The 14,228-nt window shown below is 37.6% G+C and overlaps 1 protein-coding gene across 1 annotated transcript; it reads left to right on the forward strand.

The window, feature by feature from the left end:
- The first annotated feature begins 944 nt into the window (after window positions 1-944).
- On the forward strand, window positions 945-6,125 carry eomesa (eomesodermin homolog a). The gene is made up of 6 exons (XM_073822039.1): window positions 945-1,791; window positions 1,992-2,146; window positions 2,832-2,953; window positions 3,348-3,506; window positions 3,594-3,655; window positions 4,987-6,125. Exons 1-6 carry the CDS (start codon window positions 1,061-1,063, stop codon window positions 5,762-5,764), a joined length of 2,007 nt encoding a protein of 668 aa, XP_073678140.1. The 5' UTR covers window positions 945-1,060; the 3' UTR covers window positions 5,765-6,125.
- The last annotated feature ends 8,103 nt before the right edge of the window (window positions 6,126-14,228 follow it).

Genomic DNA, 14,228 nt, shown 5'->3' on the forward strand with positions numbered 1-14,228 from the left:
GCACGCCGAAAAACAATCTCCTGCAGTTTTTTTTTTTCGTCCGGATCATGTAGACGCTGAAACAGAGTTCACAATAGAAATACACATTAGAAACACTTAGATTATGCACTTAAGTATGTAAATACACCACACTTTCTAAAGGGGGAAATGCTTCGGGTAAATACACGTTAAAATCACTTAATTTTCGAATGTTTACTTGTGCGTTTCGTTGTCAACAGCAGAGAGAACTTACACTGCAGGTCGCTAACATCTCAGAGTTTTTTGCGCCGAAAAGAAGAGGAAAGCGTCTGAGCGCGTGCCCCTGATACCCCGCGCGTGCAGGTGCAGTCGCTGCCTGATTTACCCCAAACACACCGAGCCGGAGAGGGTTCAACTTTAACCCCCGCTACACGACAAACTCAAGACATGGCGGTTCTGCCTAACAATCTGTGGTGAGTTTGGTTTCCTCGTTAATCGTTTGTTAATTATTTGGGTTGCCAAGTTCAGTCGAGCTCAAGTGTATTTAGATAAAAGCGTTCTCAGGTCAGCCTAGAGGACTCGTTAATTGTTTTGTTTTCGGTGCTTCAAAAATGGTGTCAAGTTCCTCTGTGGGTTCAATGTCACTCTCAAATTAACACTCATTAATTGGCTGGAAACGAATTTTGCAATGTTCTGTTTAAAATTTTTAAGTCAAAATTAATATTGTAGGCATACTATTATATAGAGTAGCCTATATTGTTATTAATAATAGTACACTTCCACCAAGGACACATTTTTAAGGCAATAAAAACAGAAGCCCTAAAATGAAAAAAAAAGAACATGTATGTGTTTTAAATAGTAGTAGGCCTCTGAGCCAATGAGAAAACGCTCAGAAGGAACGAATTGTCCAGACCCCGCCCCTTCAAGTGGGATCATATATAAACTCTCTCAAACAATTCTGTCACTCACAGATTACAGTTGAAAATCCGGAGGTGTCGCTTTAGAGGTCAAACTGCGGGGCGCACGGATCCGCGTCCTGGTGTGATCTACTTATTGATCTCCACCTGCTTTTGATTGATCCTCATCCCCGTATCAGTGAAGAATGCAGTTAGAAAGCATCCTCCCTGGCGCATCTGTAAACCTACCCAAGACCTTCTATAACCTGTCGTCGTCCTCAGACAGCACCAACAACAGCCCAGGGTCAACGCAGATCGACTTTCAGGACATGGACCGGACTGAAGCCGAGCAGAGCTCCGGCGCCAAGAAGTTTTTGAGCGGTGGGAGCGCGCTGATGGATGAGGCTGACAGCGAGAGTTTCACCGGGACTAAAGCTGCAGCTGCAGCGGCTGCCGCCGCACCGGACGCGCGGAAAAGTTCTCCAGTGATCGGTGGAGATGATGAGCTGTCCAGCGCTCGCCGCTACAACATCGACGAGCTGGGCACTGATCGCTATTTCATATCCTCGACCCAACCGAGCTCCGACGTGACCAACCCGTGCTCTCTCTTCCCGTACGGAGGCCAGACCGGGTCGGTGTACAGCGGATCCAACGGGTCCAGGTATTCTTCGTCTCTGCATTACGGCTCGGTTCTTCCGCCCGCCGGCTTCTCATCCGCAGTGTGCGCCAGTCGGAGTCAGTTTGGAAGCGGCTATCAGTTCGGACAGGGTCCCGGGTGCCTCTACCCGTCCTATCCCGGACCGGGCTCCAGTTTGAGCTCGATGCCCATCCCGGGTTCGGGCTCCGCGGCGAGGGCGCAGGTTTACCTGTGCAACAGACCGCTGTGGCTCAAATTTCATCGCCATCAGACTGAGATGATCATCACTAAACAGGGCAGGTAAGAATGAGAAGTTTATAAGAAGTTTGTTTTAAAATGATTCTAATAATTTAGAATTAAATGCATGGTTTAAAATTGTTTTTCAAACACAAAAATTAAAATAGTATTTTATAAAATTACGCCTGACTTGAATAGGCTTAACGAATTTATTTTCGCTATGATAAAAATAATTTGTGTTATGTTAACGATCCTGTTCGCAGGCGGATGTTCCCCTTTCTGAGTTTTAATATCACTGGACTGAACCTGACGGCGCATTATAACGTATTTGTGGAGGTTGTTCTGGCCGACCCGAACCATTGGAGATTTCAGGGCGGAAAATGGGTCACCTGCGGGAAAGCGGACAACAACATGCAAGGTGAGGGGGAAAAAAGATGAGATGATATGAAAATAATTTGAGCAGCCTGTTATTTTCATTTAAACATGACAAATGTTTTTGTTCTTGGATAAAATATTTCAAACGACGATTTAATTAAACAAACCTGCACTTAAAAAAAAAAAAAGTGGGATAATTTAAATATTCGATTTTATTTTTTATTTTGAGTGGGGTTTTAATTTTAATTCGATTTAAACGAATTGATTTAAACACAATAAAATCAACGAATTTATTCTATGCAATTACCCGACATTTTAAAACTAAAATCTGGCGTTGTCATTTTTCAAAAATGTTTTTTGTTTACGCGCGATTGTTTTATTTTAAATCAATAATTTTCCTTCAGCGTTTAACATGTCGTTTCGTTTAAAAATGAGTGTGTTTTGCAAAGAAACAAGTTTCACATATAACGTGAGCGATTTGCAGCGATGACACTTGAGAACACGCGGGGGTGGATGTGTTATTCTCCTATAAGTATTAGAATTATTCAAAACAAATCGCTCTTAGTCACGATACATCTGTTTTTCACCAAGGCGATTTTTCTTTTCTTTTTTTTTTTTACCGCTAAAGTTCACTGTTGCTTTTTTCGGCTGATGCTTAATCTGTCTGTTTAGACACACTAATAATTTAACACGAAACAAAACATTAATATTCTGTTTATATTCTGTAGGAAACAAGGTTTATGTTCACCCAGAATCACCAAACACTGGAGCACACTGGATGAGACAAGAAATATCATTCGGGAAACTGAAGCTAACCAACAACAAAGGCGCAAATAACAACAATACTCAGGTAAGAACTAAAGAAAAACTGTATGTTAGATTTAAGAATTGTGGGTTGAAAATATTAAAACGTGCATGAGCTTGTGTACAAGATTTTTCTATTAGTGATGTTTTTAAAATAGATGGAAAACCAGAGCCTTTTAATAAAATTACTTATTTACTGTCTGATATTTTAGTACATGTTGCAAAGAACTAATGCATCTGGTGCATTATAAAAATAAATATGAGTGAGTGAGTGTGTGTGTGTGCGTGTGTGTGTGTGTGTGAAGAAACTTCCAGTCATCTCAGAGGTCTTCAGTGTGGCTTTGACACCTCTGTTTCGTCTAACTGCAAGCGCTGGCCATGAACTCTGCACAAACACTGATGCCTTCTGTTTCTGTGTGTGTGTGTGTTTGTTGAAACAGATGATAGTGCTGCAGTCCCTGCACAAATACCAGCCGCGGCTGCACATCGTGGAGGTGACAGAGGATGGTGTGGAGGACATGAGCAGCGAAGCTAAAACACAAACCTTCACGTTCCCTGAAAACCAGTTCATCGCTGTAACGGCTTACCAGAACACAGACGTAAGCAGAAACTCAGCCGCAACTCCATGCAGCCACTTCTGCATTTCGCGCTGCTTCTGAACTCCTGGTGTTTGTGTTTAATTGCAGATCACACAGCTCAAGATCGACCACAACCCCTTTGCAAAAGGCTTCAGAGACAATTATGATTCGTAAGTGCATTTCAAGTTACACAAAGTGACAATTATGAAACCCCTTCCAAAATACACAGGCCTTCCTTTTGGCTGTGCCTTTAGTGTAACTAAAATCATAAGCAGAAAATAAGAACACATAACTCCCAATCTTAAAATACATTTTTGTATTATTTAAAAGAGAGCTTTTTAAACTCTTGAGTGCATTTTTATTTTCTGTGCATTTTTTGTTTAAGATTTAATACATGAGGGGTGAACACTATTAAATTGGGACTGTATTTACAATATTTGTATGGTAACACTACAAGAAGGTCCTTTTGCTTAACACAGTTAATGCATTAACTAAAATGATGCGTTATAAAAAAAAACACAACTGTTCGTTGATGGTTCATGTTAGCTTAGGTTTATTAAATATTACTAACGGCTGCAAATTTTAATTTCAGAAATATATTAGTACTTATTTAATTAGTAAAAAATGCTTTAGAAGTATTTTTATTATTTTTTAGTTTGTATTGACGCAGTTAACTAATGGTAATGAATTATAATATATATAATTCATTACCATTATTAGTTGAAAACTGAAATGTGACCCTGGAGCACGGGTATATTTGTAGCAATAGCCAAAAATACATTGTATGGGTCAAAATTATCGATTTTTCTTTTATGCCAAAAATCATTAGCATATTAAGTAAAGATCATGTTCCATAAAGATATTTTGTACATTTTCTACCATGCATAAAAACTTGATTTTTGATTAGTAATATGCATTGCTAAGAACTTCATTTGGACAACTTTTAAGGCAATTTTCTCAATATTTAGATTTTTTTTTGCACCCTTAGATTGCAGGTTTTCAAATAGTTGTATCTCAGACAAACATTGTCCTATTTTAACAAACAAACTCAGCTTTAATATGACGTAAGAATCTCAATTTCGACAAAATTACACTCATGACTGGTTTTGTGGTCCAGGGTCACATATTACATTATACAATCATTCTAGATTTTAAATTTTTTATATATATATATATATATATATGTGTGTGTGTATTCCATTTACCCTCGGTTTCGTGAATATCTTCAGCTACACCTGCATAAATATTTCATACATTTTGCAAATAAAACCTTTTTTTATTAGAGTACATTTTTACAAGAAAATGCTTTTTCTTTCTACTTCAGAATTTCACATTTAATTCTGCATGTTGCTTGTATTTTTACTTAATTGTGAAATTTAGTCATTTCTGTGTTTCTGCACCAATTTTTTCCCCACTTTAGGCAACTGATCATAAAGAGCATTTAAGAGCAATAAGACAAACTCCTAACAGGCTTTCTCTTTTTCTGCGGTTTCTCTCTCAGGATGTACACGGCTCCAGAGAGCGACAGACTGACGCCCTCTCCTACTGATTCTCCGCGGTCGCACCAGATTGTACCCGGCGCCCGCTATGCAATGCAGCCCTTCTTCCAAGACCAGTTTGTAAACAACCTGCCGCAGAACCACCGCTTCTACGGCAGCGAGCGCGCCGTGCCGCAGACCAACGGCCTGCTTTCTCCTCAGAGCGAAGAGTCGGCCGCCGGCTCAGCCTCGGCTCAGCGCTGGTTCGTGGGGCCCGTTCAGCAGAGCGCGGCGTCCGGCAAACTGGACCTGTCCTACGACAGTGAGTACTCTGCCTCCAGCCTCTTGCCATACGGCATCAAGCCGCTGCCGCTGCAGAGTCCGCACGCACTCAGCTACTACCCTGACTCGGCCTTCGCTTCCATGGCGGCCGGCTGGAGCAGCAGAAGTTCCTACCAGAGGAAGATGACCACCGGCCTGCCCTGGTCGCCCCGGCCGAGCCCTCCGGCGTACACCGACGACCTGCTGTCCTCTAAAGACAAGCTGCAGGACGACAGCTCCACAGCGCCCCCCACGACCGGCAGCACCGGCCCCTGGATGGAGGCCCCGCCGGTGCTGAAGGCCGTAGACTCAGGGGACACCAGCGGATACTCGATGGCATGTAAGAGGCGGCGTGTTTCGCCCGGAGGTTCCAGTACAGACGCTTCTCCCACTATAAAGTGCGAGGACTTGAGCTCTGAGGAGTACAACAAAGAGAGCCATAAAGCCATGGGTTATTACGCCTTCTACACAAGCCCTTAAGAACTGCTCATTGGGGTCAATTATCTCTTTCTCTCTTCTTATTTTGTTTGAAGTGATCTGTTGTGTTTTTAACCTTTTAATCTGCAAGTGCCAAAGCTTTCGTGCTCCCGGTTGTGCTTGTTCATTTTTTGCTCATTTGTGAAATAAGCTTCATTTTAATGGGGTTTTTACTTTGGATTCTTTTTAAAAGCATGCCCTTCGTTCTTTTTAATCCTATTTTTCTATGAAGCCCAATGTGATTTTTCCTTTTATTTAAGATCCCTCTGTTGTACAGTATTTGTGCACTTTAGATTGTGATGTATCTTGTACAAATGTTCTCATGGCACTGTTATGAAAGGTGAAATAAAATGTGCTTTTCATACTTTCTTTGTCTTTATTTGCACTGCTATATTTAACTGTTTTATCATCTTTTTTTTAAATGCGTGTAGTTTTCTTTTCCTATGATAAATAGCTATTTCATTTCCAATTAGAAAAATAAATTCGTTACATTATTACTTTTCACCAAGTAGCATTTAGAACGTTCGTTTTGTAACATTTAAGGATAATTTAATTGTTTGTAATTCGAACTTTCTGGTTAATTTTAAAATATAATTTGAATTTTGCATTCTAATATTTAAACGTCTTAAAGCCATTTAAGAATTATCCACAATTTGTGCAATAAACCAAACATCAGTAGGCTATTATTTGGATAATGTTTTTTATTCTTGATTAATAATATTCTCAATCTTAAACGAAAACACAATCGTTCTTTTTAAATATTGCACTGAATCGTGTTGTCTTATTATTATTCTTAGACATTCTGTTCGTTTTGTTTCGTGCTCCCCAGAAACATCATGATGGATCTCGATCTCCATCAACCGCAAACGCACCGTTATGTCTTTATTTGAACGCCTGCGTGTCGCATTTATTTATTTTGAACGCGTTCTGGCGAGCAGGAGTTTGTCGCCTGTATATTCAGCAGCTTTTCCCGGAGTTATTTCGGATCATACGAAACGCATTTCTGGGTGAATGTGACAGAGGAAGTCACTGCAGTTCCTCATTTGTTCTCTTCGCGTTTTTCTGTGCTTTAGATGAAAGTGACACAAACACATTTTCCTTTTCAAATCCTGCTGAACGCATTTAGAGCTGCTTCTGTACAATGACCACACGATTGTACTTTCAATGTATTAAATAGATCGAAAAATATAACGCATTTATGTTCAAAATATCAAAAAAGGAAGCCTCTTGATTTCTTTTAAACATTTGTGTGGTTTTCAAGAACCCTTATAATTAAACAAAGCGCTATTTAAAATGTGCACTTAACTAAACTAGATGTTGTTTTGAATGACTTTGTTTTTAAAAGCGCATGTGATAGAAGGTCGTTTTTTAAACCTAAATTTCTGACACATGCAATTTTCTTAATTGAGAAGGCAAGTGACTTCCTTCCTGCTGTATTTTTCGGAAGAAGCTCAATGAAAGTGTGAATGTTACGCATCAAATATGAGATGCTGGTCGTGCTAATAAACTTCCCAAGCAAGATACCACGAGCACGGGCCCATATTTGGCATCTTTAATGAGAATTGAAGCCTCTCGGAGCTCTGTTTCTGTCTGTCAGCTCACAATCCTTCCTCATCAGCGAATCCCTCTTGAATTCATTTCAATGCCCCGGTATTTTTAAGTCTAATGAATTCTGTTGTCAGACTTCTTGACAGAAAGCGAAGACTCCGACTAACTCCAATTAACACCTTCTAATGATGCTGAGCTCCTGATGGCGCTGAGATCATCTGCCCCGGGCGGGGTACTGATGGGGGTAGCGGGGCTAAAAATGTTCTGTGCTCCTTCATCACCCGTGTCAACGAATCCCAGACCGGATCACCGCGATCCGCCTCGCGCAGCGTGTACGAACGTCTGCCGGTGACGAGCATCTGTGCGGAAGCGCGCGTCTTGCTGCTGCTGCTGACGCGCGTTCACGGGCGTTTTTTTTACTCCGAGTTCGTCTCAGAAGACAAAAGTGTGGCACTTAATTTGAAAAGAGTCTTTTTTTTTTTTTTTAAAGTGTCTTTCAATTATGGCTGTTAGCTTTTAAACCACATTATTTTCTACCCTAACAGCGAGCGCGCCATTTCTAGAGTGAATGTGTGCGGCTTCCGGTCTTATGCCCTTCCAGTTATTTTACTTGTACAAAGAGTCAGTTTGCTGCTTAACATTGCAAACTTTGCACAATTTATTTTCAGAATCATAAACACACTAGTTTGGATGGCAAACGATTGACCTCTTAGGCCTTCTGCGCATTGTTTATTTAGTTTATTTACCTTTAACGGCTAAGCCTTGCATGTTCACCTAAATATCATCATGCAAAATAAGGTAGGCCTAGATGTGTTGCATGTTTAAAAATTACAGTTCTAGATTAAGAATGTACCTCCTCAACATTATAAATACCACTAACTGTAGCAAACCAAAGCTCATGCAACATAAACTAAAGCATACAAACATATGAAATATGCGCGTTAGCAAACAAATGGTGACTAAAATGGATTCAAGGCCAATGTGAGGATGATGTTAATGGTACACAGCACACATGCTGACATTTAGATTATTTCCGGTCACGGTTGTAAGTATTTAAAGGTATTGGCTTGTTAAGTCTGACGTCACGCGTCACAGCTTCCGTGTCCAAACGCTCTATCAGCTAATAATAATAATAATAATTTATGTGTATAGCACTTTTCATACATAAATGCAACTCAAAGTGCTTCACGGGCATGAAACAAATGTAAAAAAAAAAAAAAAAAAAAAATTAATATAAGATAATCAAAAGTCCTGAAATCTGAAAATAAAACATAATTACATAAATACACAGAGAAAAGTATAAGCAAATATAAACATTAAAGAGAAGTCAGATAAAAACATGCAAAATTGCACACACTTCACAAACTATTATGCTCATAAACAACTTTAAAGAGGTATGTCTTAACATGCTTTTTAAAGACATGAACACTAGTGGACTCTCTCACTTTAATTTGGAAGAGCATAGTGGCTAAAAGAAGTCCCGAATGCTTGAGATTTACTGTGTAATATGTTAGAAGTCCAGCACTAGAAGAACTAACATTCGGATAGGAATGTATCTTGACAAACAATGCTTTATAAACTAGTATAAGAATCTTAAAATCAATCTTTTGGTGCACTGGTAACCAATGTAATTTCATTAAAACCGGTGTAATATGTTTCGTGTCTTGAATTTCATTAATACTATAGTGACTAAAAGAAGTCCCGCCAGATCGATTGAGATTTATTGTGTAATATGTTAAAAGTCCAGCACTAGAGGAACGTAACATTCGGTTAGGAATGTATCTTGACAAACAATGCTTTATAAGAATCTTAAAATCAATCTTTTGGTGCACTGGTAACCAATGTAATTTCATTAAAACCAGTGCAATATGTTTCTTGAATTGTATTAATACTCTAGCTGCTGCATTTTGTATCAACTGCAGCTTATGTAAACCAGTAAACACAACATTACAGTGATCAAGTCGAGAGAAGATAAATGCATGAATTAGTTTCTTAGCATGCCACAAGAAAACAACAAACGGTGCTAATATACACTTACAATGTGATATAATACTACCCCCCCAAAAAAAAATCATAATTCCATACTGAAATTCCAGATCACCAGACAATAAAAATATACATATAAATAAATAAATATAAAAATGATTTGTTTTTGGGACGCTGTAAGCACTGAGACTGTAGTTTAAATGTAAACCTTTAGCTTAAATGTTTAATATGACTAAACAGTGCTCGTAAACGGCGGTCGAGATGGAAATAAATTGAGGCTTGGACCCAGAAACAGTGTTGGACGCACATTACGTCATCACTTAACAAGCGGATACAGTTACTCATCTCAGTAGAGATCTGGTGGCTGATGATGCAGATATGAAATTATATTGCAGTGGCATGTTTTTTTGTTTTGTTTTGTTTTTTCCCCACCTCTAAAAGATAAGTTTTCTCCTCGTGTCGTGGCACTTTGAGATTGAACTGGAGGATGTCTGATCTTGTCTTGTTCGTTTAGCTAATGGATCACATGCACACATGACCCTGAGCTTTGGGAGGACAGGAACTCTGCTCCTACAACGAGTCAATCGACTGCGAAACTAACACGCATTAATGCAGGAACTCCACTAATCAATAGACACTTCACCTGCGCTCTGCATGTCGAGAGTCACAGCATGTAAACGAGGAGAGAAAAACACGACCCCGTCTGATCCCGGGCCATCAGACACCTGAAGGGATTTCCAAAGAGGAAGTGATCCGGATTCACTCCAAACCGCTTTTATATTGCATTGCCTTTATGTTTGAATCAGTTTGGCACATGGCAACATTACAGGAGCTCTAAGAAACGCTGGGTTGTTGGCCTAAAGGATGAACAATAAGAGCAGCAACATGATAAAGTCATTTCTTGTCATACAACAGTGATTATATTGACATCTTTGTCTGTGCCACTAATAAACACTTTGTAGGTGTAAAACTTAGGAAGTTAGTTGAAACAGTTTAATAAACAAAAGCTAAAAATGGTTCAAAAGTAATTGCACTATGTGACTTTGGGCTGCAAAACAAAACGGCTATTTTACATTTTATGAAAAGATTATGTATATATATATATATATATATATATATATATATATATATATATATATATATATATATATAGTCAAGAGCACGGGTATATTTGTAATAATAGCCAATAATGCATTGTATGGGTCAAAATTAAATTATACATTTTTCTTTTATGCTAAAAATCATTAGGATATTAAGTAAAGATCATGTTCCATGAAGATATTTTGTAAATTTCCTACCGTAAATATTAAAACGTAATTTTTAATTAGTAATATGCATTGCCATGAACTACATTTAGACAACTATAGGCAATTTTCTCAATATTTTTTGCACCCTCAGATTGCAGACTTTCAAGTAGTTGTATCTTGGCCATAATCATATTCATATTTATTCAGCTTTCATATCTGTGTGTGTGTGTGTGTGTGTGTGTGTGTGTGTGTGTGTGTGTGTGAGTGACCCTGGACCACAAACCCAGTCATAAGGGTCAATTTATATATATATAGATAGATTTCTGAAGAATCATGAGACACCGAAAACAGATGACAGATGAAAATTCCACTTTGCATCACAGGAATAAATTACATTTGAAAATATATTAATTTGAAAACAGCTATTTTAAATTGTAATAATATTTCACATTTGTACAGTGATTACTGTATTATTAGTCAAATAAATGCAGCCTTTGTGAGTACAACAGACTTGCTTTGAAAACATTAAAATAAATTCTAATTTATTTCAACATTTATATAAATTGATAATACAAAAAATTGAAACATCTCTTTTGTTTCACAAAATAAATGAATAAACTACTGTACATGGTGACAGTCCATATTTTTGGGGGTGAACTATCCCTTTAAGGCCCTCAAACATCATCAACAGACAGTGAAACAGTCCTCTAACACGGACTGAGTGAATGGACATGTAGCTTGCAGGAGGAGGTGTGGGGAATGAGAAAGAGAACTGAGATCAGTCTGTTCTCAGATTTATCTGAGTCTTTAGGCTGATTTGAGGAGGTCAGGTCTGTTGTGTTGGGTCGTGATCACACAGATTGTCCAGCTGTATACTGGCCTGTGTGTGTGTGTATAGTTTCGGTCAGTAGTGCGTGAATAACAGTGTTGGGGCCTGAAACTGTCCCCTGCTCAGACCTGCACTTAACACTGAATTGATTTCAGACACCCCTTGCCGTCCTGGGAGGGTCCGGGCTTTACCGCGGGAGAACAACCCCAACACACACACAAATACACACAGAGCGCTGACAAACACACACACACACACACACACACACACACACACTGTAAAATCAAAATTCTGTATAAGGTTGAACACACCAGCACTGATTTAGAAGAACAAAGCACTGGCTATATGTTTAGCACAATATGCAAGGTTTTCTTTTAATGCATGAAAAACACCTGTCAAAAAGTGCAGTATACACCCAGAGAGCAGTACTGTACAGTACAGCACAACCTAATCTGAAAGCTGAATAAATAAGCTTTCTATTGATATTAGGATATTTGGAAATTCAACAGTTTGGAAATCTGGAATCTGAGGGTGCAAAAAACTCAAAATATTGAGAAAATTGCCTTTAAAGTTGTCCAAATGTAGTTCTTAGCAATGCATATTACTAATTAAAAATTAAGTTATGATATATTTATGGTAGGAAATTTATGAAATATCTTCATGGAACACATCTTTATTTAATATCCTAATGATTTATGCCATAAAAGGAAAATTAATAATTTTGGCCCATGCAATGTATTGTTGGCTACAAATATACCTGTGCTACTTCCGACTGGTTTTGTATATATATATATATATATTTTTTTTTTTTGTATAATCTTTTTATGAAATGAAAAATAGCTGTTTTGTTTTGCAGCACAAAGTCACATAGTGCAATTACTTTTTAGCCATTTTTAGCTTTTATTTTTTTAAATGATTTTTAAAAATCTAAATCCTAAGAAAACCATCTTTAAAGTTGTCCAAATGAAGTTCTTAGCAATGCATATAATCAAAAAAAATTTAAAGTTAAGTTATGATATATTTACGGTAGAAAATTTACCAAATATCTTCATGGAACATGGTCCAATCCCACCAGTCACAATAGTGACTTTAAAAAAGGTTTCAATTTATAAAGCTCTAAAAACCTTACTGACTGATATTTCAGGGAACTTCCTGCAAATATGAAAAAAATAAAGGGTCTCAATTAAATATGTGCAGTTTCACATGGTTAGTGCAAATTGTCACACGACCAGAGCAGTTTATTTCCTGTTTGCACCTTGAGAAGATGACGGCTGCATCAAAGCTCCAAAACGAAAGGCTAGTAAAGTAAGTTAACATAAAGATATAACAACGATTTTTGGTACACATTTTTAAGGTGTCTAGTATCAGTATATGAATTCACAAATATTCAGTTTTGTTGAGTGTGGTCATAGAATGAGTACACATATTGATGATCACAATAAAGAGCGGTGGGATTAAGAGTGAATTTAGGTATGCAATATAAATCCAATTGCAGTTGTTAGTGAAAATTACATTAAAATGTTGCAATGAAAAAAATTGCACTAAATAAAAAATTCAAATGTTCAAAAAAATAAAATAAAATACGATATTGATGTTGTAATACTAATATAAATTTGATGTTATATTTTAAGTAACAATTTTGCGATACGTTGATGGTTGTATTTTTATTTATTTATTTATTTTGTCTCTTATCTCAGTGTTCCTATGAATGTTGTATAAGGTTTTCATGCATAATAGTAACCCTAGAAAGTGATCAAAGAGTTATATAACAATATTTATGACTGCAGAAACAAGTGACTAATGACACATCAATTCGATATTTTTTTTATGTCTGGGAAAAAAATTGTGATTAAATGGGTTAATACCCTAATCGGCCACATTTTTTATATATATATGTTTTGGCATTAAATTGGCATAAAATTTTCTTTTTTTGCATTTATTTTGGCGTTAAATACAGATTTTTTTTTAGCATAAAAGAAAAATCAATAATGTTTGTCTATTGCTGCAATTATACCCATACTTGGTTTTGTGGTCTGGGGTCACATTTATCTAATAATTCTTGACTGAAAAACTATTAGATCATTTTAATTAGTTAATAATCAGATAATAAAGCGGTTAAAAGGTTAGTTTTAAATGAAAATGGTCACACATCTTGACATATTTAATGAAGCCTGAGAGGTTTCTCTTCCTCCATTGAAAGTCAAGGTGATCCAAAAAGGTCCTTAAGGTATTGTTAAACAAATCCAAATAAATTGAGCATTTAATCAATCAAGTCTTGTGAAGAAATACAGTCATTTTATATGATTAATAGATTTATTTGAGGACTTTATATTTGACTTTTTATTATCAACGCACATGCATAGAGTGCATCAAACAGAACCTGTTCATCATATCAAGTGATTGCATCTTTGCACAAGACTTTGATTAAACCACTTGATACACATGGATTCTTTTTATGATGCATTTATGACCTTTTTGGATCTTCAAAGTTTCAGTTGCGTAAACTTTTTCAAAATAAGGACAGAAATAAAAATTCATAATTTGTGTTTTAAAGGTGACGTCTTATGGGTTTGGATTGATGCATAATGAGCACTGCTTCACATACTATTCACTGTACAGTAAATATATTTAATTTCAAAAGCAGCCACACTTTCATGGTTCTGGGTCAGGATGGCGGGTCGGGGGCGTTGTTCGGTACCAGCGCCCCCCTGTGGCTCTCCCCAGAGACATTAGCAGACACACGGAGCACTAAAGCTTCCAACATGACCGCAAACAAGTTCCAGTGAAGTATGTGTGTGTGTGTGTGTGTGTGTACAGGGAGTGTGTTGTCCGTAGCCGACGGGCTGGAAAGTCGCGG

Source organism: Garra rufa, chromosome 17 (genome assembly GCF_049309525.1).
Source record: "Garra rufa chromosome 17, GarRuf1.0, whole genome shotgun sequence".
NCBI classification, from domain to species: Eukaryota; Metazoa; Chordata; class Actinopteri; order Cypriniformes; family Cyprinidae; genus Garra; species Garra rufa.